General features: G+C 41.3%; 1 protein-coding gene across 1 annotated transcript in view; it reads left to right on the forward strand.

The window, feature by feature from the left end:
• Window positions 1-16,021, forward strand: part of GPC3 (glypican 3) — a 3,152,357-nt gene that overhangs the window by 1,910,970 nt on the left and 1,225,366 nt on the right. The window contains exon 4 of the mRNA XM_069206010.1: window positions 2,107-2,240. Within this exon, the coding sequence (XP_069062111.1) occupies window positions 2,107-2,240 (134 nt within the window). The remainder of the gene's footprint in view (window positions 1-2,106; window positions 2,241-16,021) is intronic.

Consider the following 16,021-nt stretch of genomic DNA (forward strand, 5'->3'; position numbering starts at 1 on the left):
CAATATGAAAAAACAGCAGACCACCATTCACTTTCTTTCTGGGTCTTGAGGCCCATCTTCCCCTTTCTTATGTTATTGCCATTTTTTACGATTGGGTTTTGGTCGTTAGACCTTTCCTTTTGGAGCTTCATGTTCTATACTCAACTGCCTTTTTGACTCAATTGAGCTTCATCAGTTAAGACTTATTTTATATTCAGACTCTGGACACACAGTGAATGGACTGCCATTTTTGGACCTATTCTTGCCTATTGCCCATCTCTCCTCTCCTCCAACCCCCCGTCCCCTGTGCCTTCCCCTCTCATCCCTCCATTCCTACCTTCCACCCTCCCTTTGTCTCCCTTCCCCCACCTCACCTTTTTTGATAATAGTCACAGTTCCAAAACGTATTTCATCTTACTTTGTTCTATCATGGAGCCCACTGATGAGATGGAGCAAATGACTGGCCTTTTGCTTCTTAAAGGCTCTGCCGGTATAATGTACGCTTGAGCATGAGGCTGCCCTCTCCATGTAAGGTAAAAGGTTGATATACTGCCATGTTCATTGAGCATTGTTGTTATTTTGTGTATGCATAATGTAAAAAAGTTCTTAAAAAAAGAGCTTTGTGTTCTATACGCAGTTTCCTCATTTGTTTCTTTTTAAATAGATAGTTTTGTTGGTAATTTAAGCTTTTTTAAGACGCCTCTCTGAAAGATTATTCCAAAGATAAGGGGCTAGAATTAAGAAGACAGAAAAGGCTTCGCAGCCTGGAGATAGAGTTTTGACTCTAAATCAATTAGCAAATAAACCCTGCTTTGGTGCATAATAGTAAGATTTAATTCCTAGCTAGAGGAAGCTAGCATAGACAAATGACTACTGATCCAATCACAAATTATCAAAAGGGTATTGTCACAGTTTGTAGGAGTTACTTGAGAGTAGAAATGTAATAATTTTGATCATGTTAATCAATCTATGAGCCTTAGGTATGTAGCTTTCTAAAACCACACACATCTTTTATTTTTTGACTTGGGTCAATTTGTTTTTTCCAGCATGAAACTGAAACCATCCCTGGTACAAAGTTTACATGTTGAAAAAACAGAAGATTAGGATGTTGTCTTGGTTGTTACCCATGTTAACCTCACTGGTAATCTGGTTATCAGTATACGATTGAAAATGAAAATGGCCATAAATTGAATTGGATGGGGTGCCCACTCCACCAAAGTCAAGTTCTGCTCACCCGATTTGAAGGTTGGCTGATACTAAGTATGTTGACAATGGACCCTACTCCTGCTCAATCTCCGACATGCTCCTCCAACAGGATATGGACCATTGGAGGGTAACACATAATGCCATCATTACGTCTTTTTTTGTGGTGGCCAGGGACAGAAAAAAAAATAATGAGCCCCCCATGCCAACTGAGTTTTTCCTATTTCAAAAACAAACTCCCACTTTGGGGATTTGATTTGAAAAATAAAAACTGTTTTTAAAAGTTTAACAGACATTCATAATGTATGATGGAGATATCTGTTAAACCTTTACAACATTGATAGGATCTGCTGTGATGGCGGTTCCTGACAATGTTAAGCATTGTCTGAGGGAATGGTGGACAATGCTAGATTTGGCGGGTAGAAATCCCGCAGGATGGCATGGATAATGTCCTTCGCCATCCCAATGAAGCACCCACTGCCAAACTCCAAATCAGCAGACCAGGTTTTGTCTGCATACAGCCAAGAATCGAAGACCTATATTTCTTACCCTATTTTTTACCAACATTCATTTCAAAAGTACAAAAGCCATCCAGTTCAAAATAATTTCACCTTTTTATGCAAACCATACTAGCATGATGGCCTCTAAACATGACAGCCTATTGTATTAGAGGTTTTTTGACTCAACACCGTGTCTTGATGTTTCTGAATACTGATAAAAGAGCATCATTCAAATGAGTGAATATACATTGCAAAGTAAGATGACAAGACATTAGAGTTCCCTAGCAACAATTTAGGGCCATAATTGGAACCCACTCAGAATTGCATTTATCACTGTTAAGAGAAATGAACAAAGAAAAATGTATCTTTGTTTTTTTACTGTATGAGTAATTGTTTCAAAAATTGATTTTTATATATTTTTCAGATTCACAAATTGTGTAGCCCCTCAAAGCAGAGACACTCAAGAGCAGTACAACTTCCTGAAGATCTGTATGTTGAGAAGAAAATTACAAAAGTGTTGTACACAGAAAATGAAGATACTTTAACTAGTAGAAGAAGGTAAGCCAGATCTGAATGTGACCATGTATGTAAGTATGAATGCAGTATTTCTATAATACAAAACTAACCAAAGGGCAGTGTGGCACAGTACAGAATCAAAGGCAAGCACACCGTCAATGAGTGATAGAAGAGGTAGCTCGATTCTAGAAGCAAAATTGCACTTTTGTTGTACCTAATAAATCATCAATTGAGATGTTTTAGTTGTTAGGAGGGTGAATATGAATAAAAAGATGGTATTATCTATCAAATATGGGTGACTTTAAGAAATGCTTTGTGCCCAGATTGTGATCAACGTTTATGTCCATTATCACCTGATTGGTGATTGGGCACAGTGTAGCTTGTTGAATTACTTCAAGTCCACAAACCGTAAAGGACATTGCTACAATGACTGGATGGTGACATCATTGAGTTCCATCAATGATGCCTTTTGAGATGTCATTAATGATGTCACCAATAATGCAACTGGAATTGTCATGAATGATGTAATGTGTGAGGTCAAAAGTAGTGCATGATGGTGCAGTTATAGGTAGCTCATTAAAATATTATTGCTGAATGTAACTGTTTTTTTTAACTTTAGTTGTTATCTCATTTCAACAAGTACCTTTATTATCACTCAAACACTTGTTTTTTTTTGTGAATTTCTGGTTTATTAAAAAAATAAAACAAAGATCAAATTAGTATACTTAACTATAAAGATAATTTAAACTTGCATTTTTTCAGTGAGTTTCTTAGGTTTCTAATCATATTTACATTGACCACACACGAAGCCACATCAGCCAACTTGCACCCAGGAACTCTTGCATGCCCCAGACCCAATGCCCAACCCTCACTGTGCACAGTAGGGCATTTACCTATGCCCTGGCCCTGCATCCAATGATCTGTGGGCGCCCAACACACATGACTTTGATCCTTGAGCTATGGAGGAAGTTGATTGCTGGGTAGGCCCTGCACCCAATTCCCCAGTGTCAAATCCTCTATGGCAGTTCTGTCGGAAGCACATGCAAATGTTTTGTGCCCTTCAAAGGGAGTGGAGAGGATGCTAGGACAGTTCTTCTATAGTACCTGCCTTGTTGCTGAAGGACCCTGATTTTGTCCTATTAGACTAAAGACTCTGGATTTTTAGTTGCTTAGAGTGCCTGTTTCAAACTGTTTTTTTAGTGCTGGGTGTGGGAAAACACTAGGTTTACCATAGCACACTCCCCACACACACATACACACATCCTTAAGAGCCTAAGCCTGGTATGACAACGACCATCTTTATAATGCCCTGATATGTAGAATTCTGGGCCTGTTTTCACTGAAGTAAACAGGAATGACTGAAAAAATTGGTAGGTCAGGGCCTGGAACGTTTGCTCCTCTGGTCAGAGATAAACTAGGAATGTCTTAGGGTGTTCTCCACTCACGGGCTGGTAAACCCTAACTCATTCAGCCTTGCTTAGTACAATGCTGGCCTTGCAAAAGGATACCAGGATGACTGAATCTGCTGAACTTAGCATTTGTGCCTTGTGAGAAAGACTTGAGAAATTTGGACTGTTGGTAAAAATTGCTCAATAACATTTTACACTATTTTGAAAGAAGAAATTGTAGTAAAGGACAACAGTGATGTAGGGCCTAAAATTCCCTTTGTATACATGTCAGCGGATAGAATGAACAAAGATTCAAATGGTCCTGTAATGTGAATAGTTACTTGGTACACTATCTAAGCACCTATAAAGATTCATATGCAAGAAATATCTTCTTCTTAAAGCAGGTGAAGGCTGTACTCATCTTCTATTGGTGGCAAATGCACATTTCAAAGTAGATTGTGCTTTAAAAACAAAATCTGTGAGAAAAGCCAAAGTTTGAATGTCTTGGCACATGTGCATGTTAAATTCATGTCATATAGTTCTGTACACAAAATAAATTTAAAGGTGAGATTTAAGAGTTCCCTGTGTTTATATGTGGATGAAAGGATGGAAAATGCATGAATGATCAACTTAAAGACATTTGAACTTACTGTGTAATTGAAAGCATGTGTCTAATGCTCTACTTCATTATGCTCATTTTAACAATGTATGTAGAGTATTTTACTTAAGGGTAGGGGTTTCTCCTTAGGTTCTACTTGAAGGTGCGTTATCAGTAGGCAATGCATACCTGTCAATTTTTTGTCTCAAAATACTTATCTTGTGATTGTTTAAGAGGGTGTTCCTATTAAGGTGAATAGAGAACAAACACTTTTCTACAAACAGTATAAAAAGTGGGTGACCTCTTTAAAGTCTGTTGAGGCATTTCGTCTTTTAGCAGAGTGAACAGTAGTAAATAGATGTGGGGTCTTCAGTATGCTTGATAATAGGAACTGTGAAGTGACTAGTCATATGCTTATTTGCACTCCCCCTTTCCCTTGGTGGGAGCTGTCATATGGGGTTGCGGTACATTAAGATTTGGTACGCCGCATTTTTCTTTATATGTAGTTATAATGCCAACTATTCCTCCACTTTGATGTAGATTGTGTGCGAGGTATCTACTTCCGAATGATGGTGTGCTCTACATTCCTACTTGTGACGCCTTCATTTAGGGAGCTACATTATTTACAGACTACACGCACCATAGGGGCCATTTAAATGACCTTGCCTGTCGTTTTACATCACCACATCTACCTAGGATGAGACAATAGGACTAGCCATTAAGTATGGGGCATACTCATAACTTGACAGACTGTCTTCCCAGGGTTGACAACTTGATGTAATTATGAGCATTTATCATTGTTTTTTTTGTAACTAACGTCCCATACTCAAACATGTTTAGATATCCAGACAAGTTTGGACCACTGGAGCTTGTTGCTACCCTGATGGGGCCCATCCTTTAGTACGAGGAGGGTAAGGAAGGTTCCTCTTAATATTGAGGATTTAGTTTGTTTGAATATTTGATCACTCACCAATGATTGTTGCACTTCACGAGGGGGACGAGTCACCAATGTGTTTTGAACTTCCTTACTTCTTCACAAGTGCACGTAGTTTAACTTCTATATTGCGTTTTAAGCTTTTCTTCTTTGTTTTCTCTAGGTTCCTGTGAGACTCAGAAATTTTAGGTTTATGATAAATGAGGATTAGGTAGGTTTATTGGTTCTGACGAATCGCATTAGATCCTTGTTGACTATAGAAGCGAGAAACATGTTGACCTGACTTTGAGGCAGTATAGGGATTCCCGTACTTGCCATCATCACATTCCCAGACTAGAGGGATTGTGCTCATTAGACACTTCACCTGTTTAGGGTAGATTAGACATTATTCTAATCCCTTTCCCCTACACGATCTTTTTTAATCATGACAGAGGATTAATCTCCAATAACATTTTCCTTTTGTTTTTTCCTCTAGTCATTTCTAATAGCACGTTTTTGTACCAATCCCACATTTCAGCATTCACCAACCGGTAATTTTCTATAAGATCTCCAGCAAAGAGCCCCTATGCGGGGCCCGTCAGGCATTGCAGTGCTGGCCTGACGAGGAGCAAAGCCCTATGATGAAGCATGTCACCATCTGGTGAGTGAGGGCTCCTGTTCCGACTTGATCAGACTCACCAGGACTGTCTTATCTCTCCTCTCTCTCTCTCCCCCCCCCCTTTTTTTGTTTCCTGTCGGGATTGAATCTTCTATCCCTGAGTGGAACTGTGTATTCTTTGTGTTGTGATTTGGATGGGATACTATACACAGGACCAATTTTTCCTTTCTTTTCTAAATCTCCTGTAATTCTGCCCCTTCCTCTGGTTTTTGAGTGAATAGATGATGACATCCACCAAATCTATGTGACATGGCAGAAATGCTTGATGTGCTGCATGTTTAGTTAAGTTATGTCCATTATGAGTTTTTTGCTTTTTGAAGTTTGAATACATGGATAAGGTGTTGACTTACTACCATACCGAAAATCCTATAATAAACTGTTGATGGGTGATGTCATTAATTATGTAATCACTTATATAATTTGACATGTCATCAAATATGCCATTTACCATCTCATGAGTGATGTAATAACTGAGGTCATAGCAGTGCATATGGAGGCGAAAGTTCTAGAAATATTGTGGGTGAATTTCACTGTTAATGTTTATTAAATATTACATTTTGATTAACTTTGTCACATAAGTATAACAGCACTTTAACCGTAGTTTTTACAGTGAACTTCTGTTTTTTAAGCATATGGTAAGACATTTTTTCCATACCTAACTATAACTTCCACACAACTGATTCCTTCTCCGGCCACGAGGCTGATGGTGTTATAGATGTTGTAGGCTGGGCAGCCATATCATCATTCTGTGAGGGTGGTGCTGACATAGGAAACGTGATTGTACTGGTGGATGTTTGGTTGTTTTAAGTTTCTTTACATACCATGATAAATCAAGTATTATTTTTTTTGCTGTGGCTGTGGAACAACAATAGCAAATGGTATTCAGAAAGGGGTTATTACAACTTTGGAGGAGGTGTTAATCCGTCGCAAAAGTGACGGTAAAGTGACAGATATACCACCAGCCGTATTACGAGTTCCATAGGATATAGTGGACTCGTAATACGGCTGGTGGTATATCCGTCACTTTACCGTCACTTTTAGGACGGATTAACACCTCCTCCAAAGTTGTAATAACCCCCTAGTCACAGTTCTCCCTAGTAAAACAGTGTTGTATCCATAAACCAAGGCAGGTATACTGCGTTTGCCAACCATTGGACAATCAGCTCTAAATTTCAAAAAATGTTTTTCTAGGCCGTTAATGTACAGAGAGAAAAGAAAGGGGGCCAATAGGCACCCCTGGTGCATGCCCGAGTCGAATTTAAAGCTATCTGTTGTTTCCCCTGTTGGGCCATACCTCACTCTTGCTGTTACCTCCAAATAGAGCTCCCTTAAAACGTTATGATTCTTGGCTCGGACCCCAGTTGAGAGTGTTGACCTATTGAAGGCCATGGTCAGATCCATAAAAGCTGCATAAAACATACCTTCCTTCTCTATGGTATATTTATTTATTAGCAGATAAAGATTAAAACCTTGAGCTACTGTCCTGAGGCCGACACCTAAATTGGAGATCTGAGAGCACATTATTTTCCATTGCCCAGGTTTGCTTGTGTTCTATCAGGATCCCAGCCATTATTTTAGCCACAAAATTTATGAGAGAAATAGGGCAATACCACTTTGGGTCCCCCTTAGATCCTTTCTTAAATATCAGGCTATTGTCACTTGTAACCAAGCCTTGGGTGGGCCTGTACACAAGGGAGCTTTAAGAACATTTGTTAGTAGACGATCCCAGAGCTGAAGATTTGCTCTAAAGAGATCCAGTGGTATCCCACCTGGGTTGAGAGCTTTTGCAATGGGGCACCTATTAATGGACTCTAACACATCAATTATATTGATCTTGAGTGCACAAAGTGGTTTGGCCTGGGCTGTTGGAACTACAGGTACTGACGTCTGGGTCTTCCTCCAAGCATGACCATAAGAAAGGATAGGATCTGAACATAGTTGGGAAAAATGGTTAACCCATATCTCCAGGGGGATCACTGTGTCAAGACTGGTATCATGGACTTTCTCCCGATAATCATGATTCACTGTTTGCCAGAAGAGCTTGCTATCTCTCAGCTCACTGGACTTTACTAAATCAAGATAAGCCTTTTCCCTTAAAGTCCCTTTATAAAAAAAAGGTGGCCTTGTATCTCTTTCTGAAGGGGCAAACCCATTTTGGTTCTTGTGGCACTATTTTACATGCCAGCAATAGCTGGCTATGAGCTATGGTACAAGTTGTGTCAAACCACCTCACACGTTTGTTATGATGGGTGTTTGTACTGACTATGAGAAATTCCTGTGCGGTCCCATAGATTTTATCAAAACTGCTGATTATCTCAAGCCCCCGCTCCTTGTTCCCCACCAGGCATATCGTAGAATTGCAATAATTTGCAGTTATTAGATTAGACAGGAACAGAACCTTGTCCACTCTATCAGGCACATAATGACCCCTGTTGGACTTTTTTGCTTATGCAGGTTCAACCCCAATCTTTTTGTCTCCTGCCTCCTATTTTTTCTGACCTGTTGCTGTTGGCTTTTGAACTCTGAGCACTTTACCACTGCTAACTAGTGCTAAAGTGCATATGCTCTCTGTGTAAATTGTATTGTTGATTGGTTTAGCCATGATTGGCATATTTGATTTACTAGTAAGTCCCTAGCAAAGTGCACTAGAGGTGCCCAGGGCCTGTAAATCAAATGCTACTAGTGGGCCTGCAGCACTGGTTGTGCCACCCACACAAGTAACCCTGTAATCATGTCTCACACCTGCCACTGCAGTGTCTGTGTGTGCAGTTTTTAACTGTAAATTCGACTTGGCAAGTGTACCCACTTGATAGGCCCAAATCTTCCCTTTTCTTACATGTCAGACACCCCTAAGGTAGGCCCTAGGTAGCCCCAAGAGCAGCGTGCAGTGTATGGTTAAGGTACGACATATAGTGATGTGTTTTATATGTCCTGACAGTGAAATATTACTAAATTTGTTTTTCACTGTCCCTCTCATAGGTTAATATGGGGGGTACCTTTAAATCTGATTAAAGTGTAGATTTCCTTTGGGAGCGGATGGACATGTGGAGTTTGGGATCTCTGAGTTCACAATTTAAAAATGCATCTTTTAGTAAAGTGCATGGGCAGTGCAGGGGCCCCCAGGGGCCCCGCAAACTCCCCTTCCCACCAGGCTAGTGGGAAGGGGAGTCATAATCCCCAGGGCAGCGCTGCAAGCAGTGCTGCCCTGGTGGATTATAGCCACCGGGACAACGATGGCGGGACACCGCCGGTCCCGGCGGTGTAGCGCCGCGGTCATAATATGGCGATTTGCACCGCCAGCCTGTTGGCGGTATGATCGCCAAAACAACCCTGGCAGTCTTTGACCGCCAGGGTTGTAATGAGGGCCTGTGTGTGTTGGTACAAATACTTTACACCTAGCACTCTGAAGTTAAGCCTACTGCTCTGCCAAGCTACCAAGGGGGCAAGCAGGGGTTAGCTGAGGGTGATTCTCTTTTACCCTGACTAGAGTGAGGGTATTTGCTTGAGCAGAGGATAACCTGACTGTCAACCAGAGACCCCATTTCTAACAACCCCCTTGTTTATTGGTAAGCCAGAGGTCTTGGATGGACCAACACCTGCTACCCTTAAAAAAAGAAGTTGATTATCCAGACAGTTGTTAGCCTATGCTCACTCAACGGGGAATCCAGAACTACAAAGTCTCCCACCCATGACCTCCAATTTTAGGACAGTAGAATAAAATCGATTAAGCTGGGACAGCTATGCCCAACAAATGTAGTAGTAGAAACTAAGCCACTACTTGATGAGTCAAAAGCAAACATCAGATTGTACCTTGTTATTAGCAAATTCAGTTTGTTTCCATAGAGAATATGACTAAAATGTGAAGTAGGCTCCTCCTACCGCATGACATTTCCGGGGACACTTGACAATGTTTAGTATTGAAGTCCTCCATTCACCCAACCACCTAGTTACCATCAAATTTGCTCAGACTTTGCTCTATATCATTGAGCAATGCTTTCACAATAGCAATATCATATCCACCAAAAACATTATTATAAAAAGTTAGCAGTAGCATGCATTCTCTCTCACATTTGATAGCAAAAATCTGACAGCGGGGTAAGGCCCTATTTGTCCACATAATCCAAACCGGGAAAGTACGGGCCACCATTGTGAACAGACCTCCTTTAGCCCTGCCTGTGAATCCTGCAATCGCAGGAGTGAAGTAAGTCGCAAACCCATAAATAAAGGCAGGTTCTATGAGCCATATCTCTTGAAAACAAAGACCTGCATAAGGTTTAGCAAAATCTAACCTGTCCGCATTCTCCAGTTTTGCACCCAGACCTGCCACATTCCAAGATGCTTTTGTTTTTTTTTCTTTTGCCTCCACTGATTCCGAAGCTCTAGCAGCAGGATTTCCTCAGTCGGAATGAAAGGGTTGACCACCCTCACCGAACGGACGGGCATAATGCAACCCATGTCTCTACCCATACGGACCTTGGGATCGGCAGACTTAATTGTGAAGTCACTCTAGTTGATTCAACTCTGCTAAAGGTAGAAATCTATTTGCAGTGGTGACACAATTAGTAGAGCTTCCTAGTGGCCAGATAGGATTATTGACTGGTTTAGAAAAACAGCTTAGCGGAAGAACATCAATAGCTGAAAAGCTATACTTCGGAAAATAAGCTCTGCCCAAGGTGTACTTGACAGTAGCTCCATTCCTAAAGTTAACAAAAACACAATTGTTGCTGTCCAGTTTTGTGTGGTTGTCAACCCAGGAGACCTTTTGCACATGATTGTTCTCACTGTGTGGTTGACCTAGACCACCCACCTTCCTATTTTCACAGTGCACTACCTTGTTTAGCAGCTGGTCTTAGTTTTTGTGACTTCCTGGCTTCAATAGATGCACACCTTTGAGAAATAGCATGAAAAGAATGGCCTGTGGGGAGTAGCTGAAGAGTTTCGTACAGTATTATCACCAGAGACCACCTTGTGGCTGGCCCTTGTGTCATGAAACTCCCAAGCTGGGCATTGTTGAATCGCCTGAATTTGCAAAGAGGGCTGGAAAGGAGCTGGAAAATCCCTCTAATCAATAACCTGCCCCCAGTCCATTGTAGTGCATCTTTAGTCGAAGGTGTAGAATGGTGGCCACTGTGATTTTTGCCAAGTATATGTGCCTCCAGAGAGTCTAGTCTACCCATCACAGCAGAGATTAAATTTGCTAGTTTATCCTCCAAGCAGGTAATCTTACTAGCTATATCCAAAGCCTTTCCCAAGAACCCTGCCATTGCTGACACAGTCCTCTCATTTGTCAAGCAAGTATCCTGAGTGACCTTTCTTTCCTGCGCTGAGTGCTTCTTTTTGACCAGGGACAGCAAGAAATGTGAGTTGGGTGGAATAGGTAAATCATGCAGCGCATCTGTAATGATTAGTTCACCTGGAATATTTGCTATGCATTGGTTTCTGCCCCTAGTGTCTGACTGCCGCAAGGGAACATTAGAACTACCACTGGTCTCAATTGAACCATTAGGCTCTACACCGTTACCTTTCCTGGAAGCAGACTTCATATTGGTACATAGCTGCTCTTCAACAGAACCGATCTCCTGTTCAAGTACTTCCATGGCTTTTGTTACGTTAAATACCACAGTGCATACCCATGGTTTCTCCCTTTCAAAAGTAGACTTTCTCTTCCCTGTATCAGCACAATCCTCACTCAGATTAAGCAGAGTGGTCTGCAAAAATCACTTACTTCATGGCGATTACAGAATTAAATTATCAGAGGGATGGCCCAGCTTCTTCAGGGAGCTGACGGGCACAGATGGTCTGCAGAGCTGGAGCTCGTCCTTAAAGCGCATGCTTGGCACGCTGCTCTGCAGGTGGGTGACATTTCCACCACACAGATTTCTGGCCCCTGAAGCCCCAGGCCAAAATAGCAGTGACAATATGTCCTGCACTGCAGAACTTCTCCTTAAAACTTTAGCCTAGCTCTGGTCTGTGGACACGTGCGTGCTCTTTGCCACATGGGTTTCTGGCCCCTGGAACCCTAGGCCAAAACAGTGGTATCAATATTTCTAGCACTGCAAGGTTGGGGCTTTTTCTGAAAGGGCCTGCTTGGCGGGCTGGTCTGATGATGGGCATCCTCTCTGCCGCACCAGTTTCTGTTCACTAGAGTGCCAGCCAAAACTGCTGTGTTAATATGTCCCGCTGCTTATTTTCTCTTCTTACCTCCCAAACATACTTGGATTCCCAAACGGGACCAAGAAAGCAATGAGAGATTATTGTGGAATCATACGTAGACTTACTTCCTGTTCTGGGTCTTGCAGGAGTATTGCAGAAACATTAAATAATAAAGGGATCGTTTTATTTACACTTTGCGCCTCGTGGTTTCAACTCAGGCACAAATTAGAAAGCTGTATTGTAGCTTTAGTGAAATATTGGCGGTGGAAAAATGGTATGGTTGTACCTCTGACTCACAGTCAAACCTTTTCTTGTAGTCGAATGTCATTATTTTGATGTATTCTCATGAAGTTCCCTTTCTCTATATGGGAGTGGCTCTTCATAACATTCATACCTTCTCTACTGTCAGGTACTGTTTCTGCAAATAGCTGAATTTTATTAGGATCAACCAAAAACAAAATTTGGCACTGCAGGAAGAACAGAGAGACAAGCAGTCCCAGGAAGATACGCAACAGCAGGAGGAGCAGCAGATATCACCAGAGTCCAGACTCACCAGAGTCCACTATATGGGGACTTCTTTATGATTCCAGCTAAGATGGTCATTAGCAAGCTTTGCCAGTGAGAGTTTTCAAAGGACACTTGAAAAAAACACCTAGTTCGAACCTTGGATATTTTAAAACATCTCACTGCTTGGGACACTACTCAGAAGAGATGTCTGGACAAAGAAGGAGCCTCCACATCATCTGCTCCAGTGCACAGTTTGCATACTTTTCCTGCTAATATTGCTACCTGTAGGAATGATTGTCTTTTTCTGTGATGTCCTGGCAATTTTTGCCCTGTTTTGGTGGCATTAGATCTCTGTGATCTTTACCCAAGCAAAACAGATCTGTCCTGTGATTCCCCTCAAATGATGTTGAAATGGACTTAAACATGCTTGGCACAATCAACCTTCCTATAAAGTCACAGAATATGATGTTGAAATACACAAGTTATATTACACTTTTGGACTGAAGCAAATCACCCTTTTCTACAGTTAGAAAACCCTGAAATGAAATATTAAATAAGTCACCCCTAAGAACACTTTGCTGCCCACTAGGTAGGGTGCATAATACTCAAGAGTAGAATATGTATGATATTACAAAGGGCAGGCTCGCAAATAAATTACAACCAAAATGACATTGTCACTGGTCAGACTGCAGCTAACATATAGGAAAAACAAAATATAGAGTATGCACTTTAATGTATAACTTTTGGCCTGTACCAGCTACAGTCTCCATTCAAAGGCTTATTTTATATTAAAATAAATCCCAGCTAATGGTGAAATTAGCTTTTTGTTAAAAATATGGGAAATTAATTTTCCGAAAGTCAGCTTTAGCCTCCCTGAAGCTGCTGGAGGCTAATTTGCATTATCTCTCCAGCAAGTGCCCAGCCTCTGAATGAGGTGTGACACTCATTTGAAAATTGCTCCTAGAGCATTGACAGTGGCCTGGGAATGGGTTGGGGATTTCTTCCCCTAGAGGAAGACCACTTGGTGTGGACCCATGCACTTAATTATCTTGAAAGGGGCCTGCTCTTTCACAAGTAAATGTCAGGTCACACCTGAAAAAGCCACAGTCTTTGTCCCCCTAGTCAAGCTAGCACCAAACACAGTGGAAGGAAAGCTACCCCCAGGACTAGCTTTGAGCGACCATGGAAGAGGGAGCTACTCATTATCCTGGCTACTCTTCTGGCTGGGTCCAAAGGCTCTATACAAGGGTTTCTCCATCTTGAATTTTGAGAGTGATGGGTCACTTTGGAATTGTGTGCAGTAGGGCAAACAGGAACTGCTAAAATTATGGGTGTGGTTGCCTCCGGAAACCTTTATCCCATTGGCTAGGGAGGAAGCAGGAGTCTTCCCCACCCACTAGTGGTGGTAGTACCAGCCATCCCAAGGCACCATCATTAGATCACTTACTGGACCCGCAGAAGATCAGAAGAGGACTGGATGTGCTGTCTTTGTCCTGAGTGAATCCCTCAAGACTGGATCTGCTCCACCTTGAACGTAGGACAAAGAAGTGGAGTCCAAGGTTCAGGTGGCTGACCTTCTGTGTGCTTAAGGGACACAATAAGCTGCAAGAGGCATTTTTTCCCTGAAGTAACCAGCTGACCAGTGGTAACTGGACTTGGAATGGAATTGGAATGGACGTAGGTGTTGGCTGTTGGCCTCTGTCTGACACACTGCCTTCTCTGAAGTCCTCTGGGGTCTGGGGTGTGAGGAGCAAACTCCTGTGGTTGTTTGTGCACCGTATGGAAGTTTGCAAACTTTTGAAAACCTTTCCTCCAGAGTTTCACTGTGACCCACCAGAAAAAGTAACTGACCAGTGGTTCAACTGCGTTTGATTGGAGTTCAGCTTTTTCATATTCAAAGATCTCTGCACTTCTGTAAAAATGACTTGGGGTCTGATCTATATCTTGGCAAATGAGTTACTCTGTCACCACGGTGACGGATATCCCATCCACCGAAATATAAATCCCATAGGATATAATGGGATTTATGTTTCGGTGGACAGGAAATCCATCTTGGTTTTGATGGAGTAACTTGGCTGCAAAATCTAAATCAGGCCCTAACTCCCATTATGCATTGGGTGAGAAATATCCAAAGCTCCAGAGTGCCAGCAGGGGCCAACTTTCTTCAGGTATCTAGCCTTTGGTTCCATCACGGCAGGTACAATTTCAATGTGTCCCTGTAGACAGGAGTTTTATTTTTATAAAGTGGCAAAGTTCCATTCTGTATTTGGACTTAGAAAGAATTACAACACTTACCTTTAAAGAATAAAAATCCAACTTCCTGAAGAGGGCCTTAGAAACATTTTAATTTTTTTCATGTTTTGACTTCTAGACATTCAACCAAACCAATTCACTTGGTGTATCTGACCAGGGCTCTTCTACACCCCATCCATAGATTATTATTTGTGCTTAGTGCCTTTTTTGTGCTATTTCTACATAAAATCTTACAAATTCAAATACGCAGTTCCCCTCTTGAATTTTTATCATTGTGGTGCCATTTTGTTTATTAAATTTTACTGTTGTTTTCCAATTCAGTTTGGGATTTTTATTGCTTGGTGTTTAAACCTTATTTATGGTTTGATGCTGCCCTACTTTAAGCCTGTGTGCTATGTTACAGAGTACTGGGGATTGAGCTCAGGTTAATTCAGTGACTTTAATGGTTCACCCTGACAATAAGTGTTATTATTCCTTGAGATGGACAGCCACGTACCCCAAATAATAATTCACTTTCTTACACTGCCACATTGAGCTGTGAATAGCAATCCGCTCTACTCCAACATTTTCTTGCATCAAATGGTCAAAATATATCTCTGTTGGAAAACAGAGTGCAGAGACCAGAGACTGGTTGTTCACCAAGCAAACTGCTAAATATAACTTTTCTTTATTTTTGGATCTACGTTTTGATGAGTCTTCTTTTACTGTTTTTAGTTGAATAAAAAACCTGTTAAAATTATTGAAAAAAGGTTAGAAATTGGTAATAAAGGGAACATCAAAGGTCCTTTTCAGAACCATCCTTATTGCCTTAAAGTTAGACAAAATAGATTTTGTAATGTCTGTCTCTTAACATTAACATAGTCTTAAAGTCCACCATAGTGGACTGTTGTGTCCCTTAAAGGCCCAGTTAACTGTTTTTTCATAACCAATTTTTATTACATTTTTTAAGCATATGCATTGGTCAGTGTTACATTCGAATATATCTATTACATGAGCAGTTAACTTGACACATTTGTGTCGCATACATGTATGTTCATAGTGTTTAGGAAGGAGTTATCAGTTTGTTTTTAAACTGAAACAGTAAATAATCTTGAAAGTCAAAAAACAGGTGTGATTATTGGATAATGTACAGTAGTTGAACTTTAGCCGCCCATACCCCAATATCCTTATCTGGGAGAAACTGTATGTAGGTGCTTTGGGGTAGCCTGGATCATTAACCTGACACATTGTGTGTGTTGGTGAGCTGTAAGGTCTCAGGAGTCCCAGCCACAGTGGGATTTTCAGAGAGATGTGCTTGTGCACAGAGCAGTGTCTTAGCTGGGAGCTGTTCTT

The sequence above is a fragment of the Pleurodeles waltl genome, chromosome 2_1 (genome assembly GCF_031143425.1).
Source record: "Pleurodeles waltl isolate 20211129_DDA chromosome 2_1, aPleWal1.hap1.20221129, whole genome shotgun sequence".
In the NCBI taxonomy this organism is placed as follows: Eukaryota; Metazoa; Chordata; class Amphibia; order Caudata; family Salamandridae; genus Pleurodeles; species Pleurodeles waltl.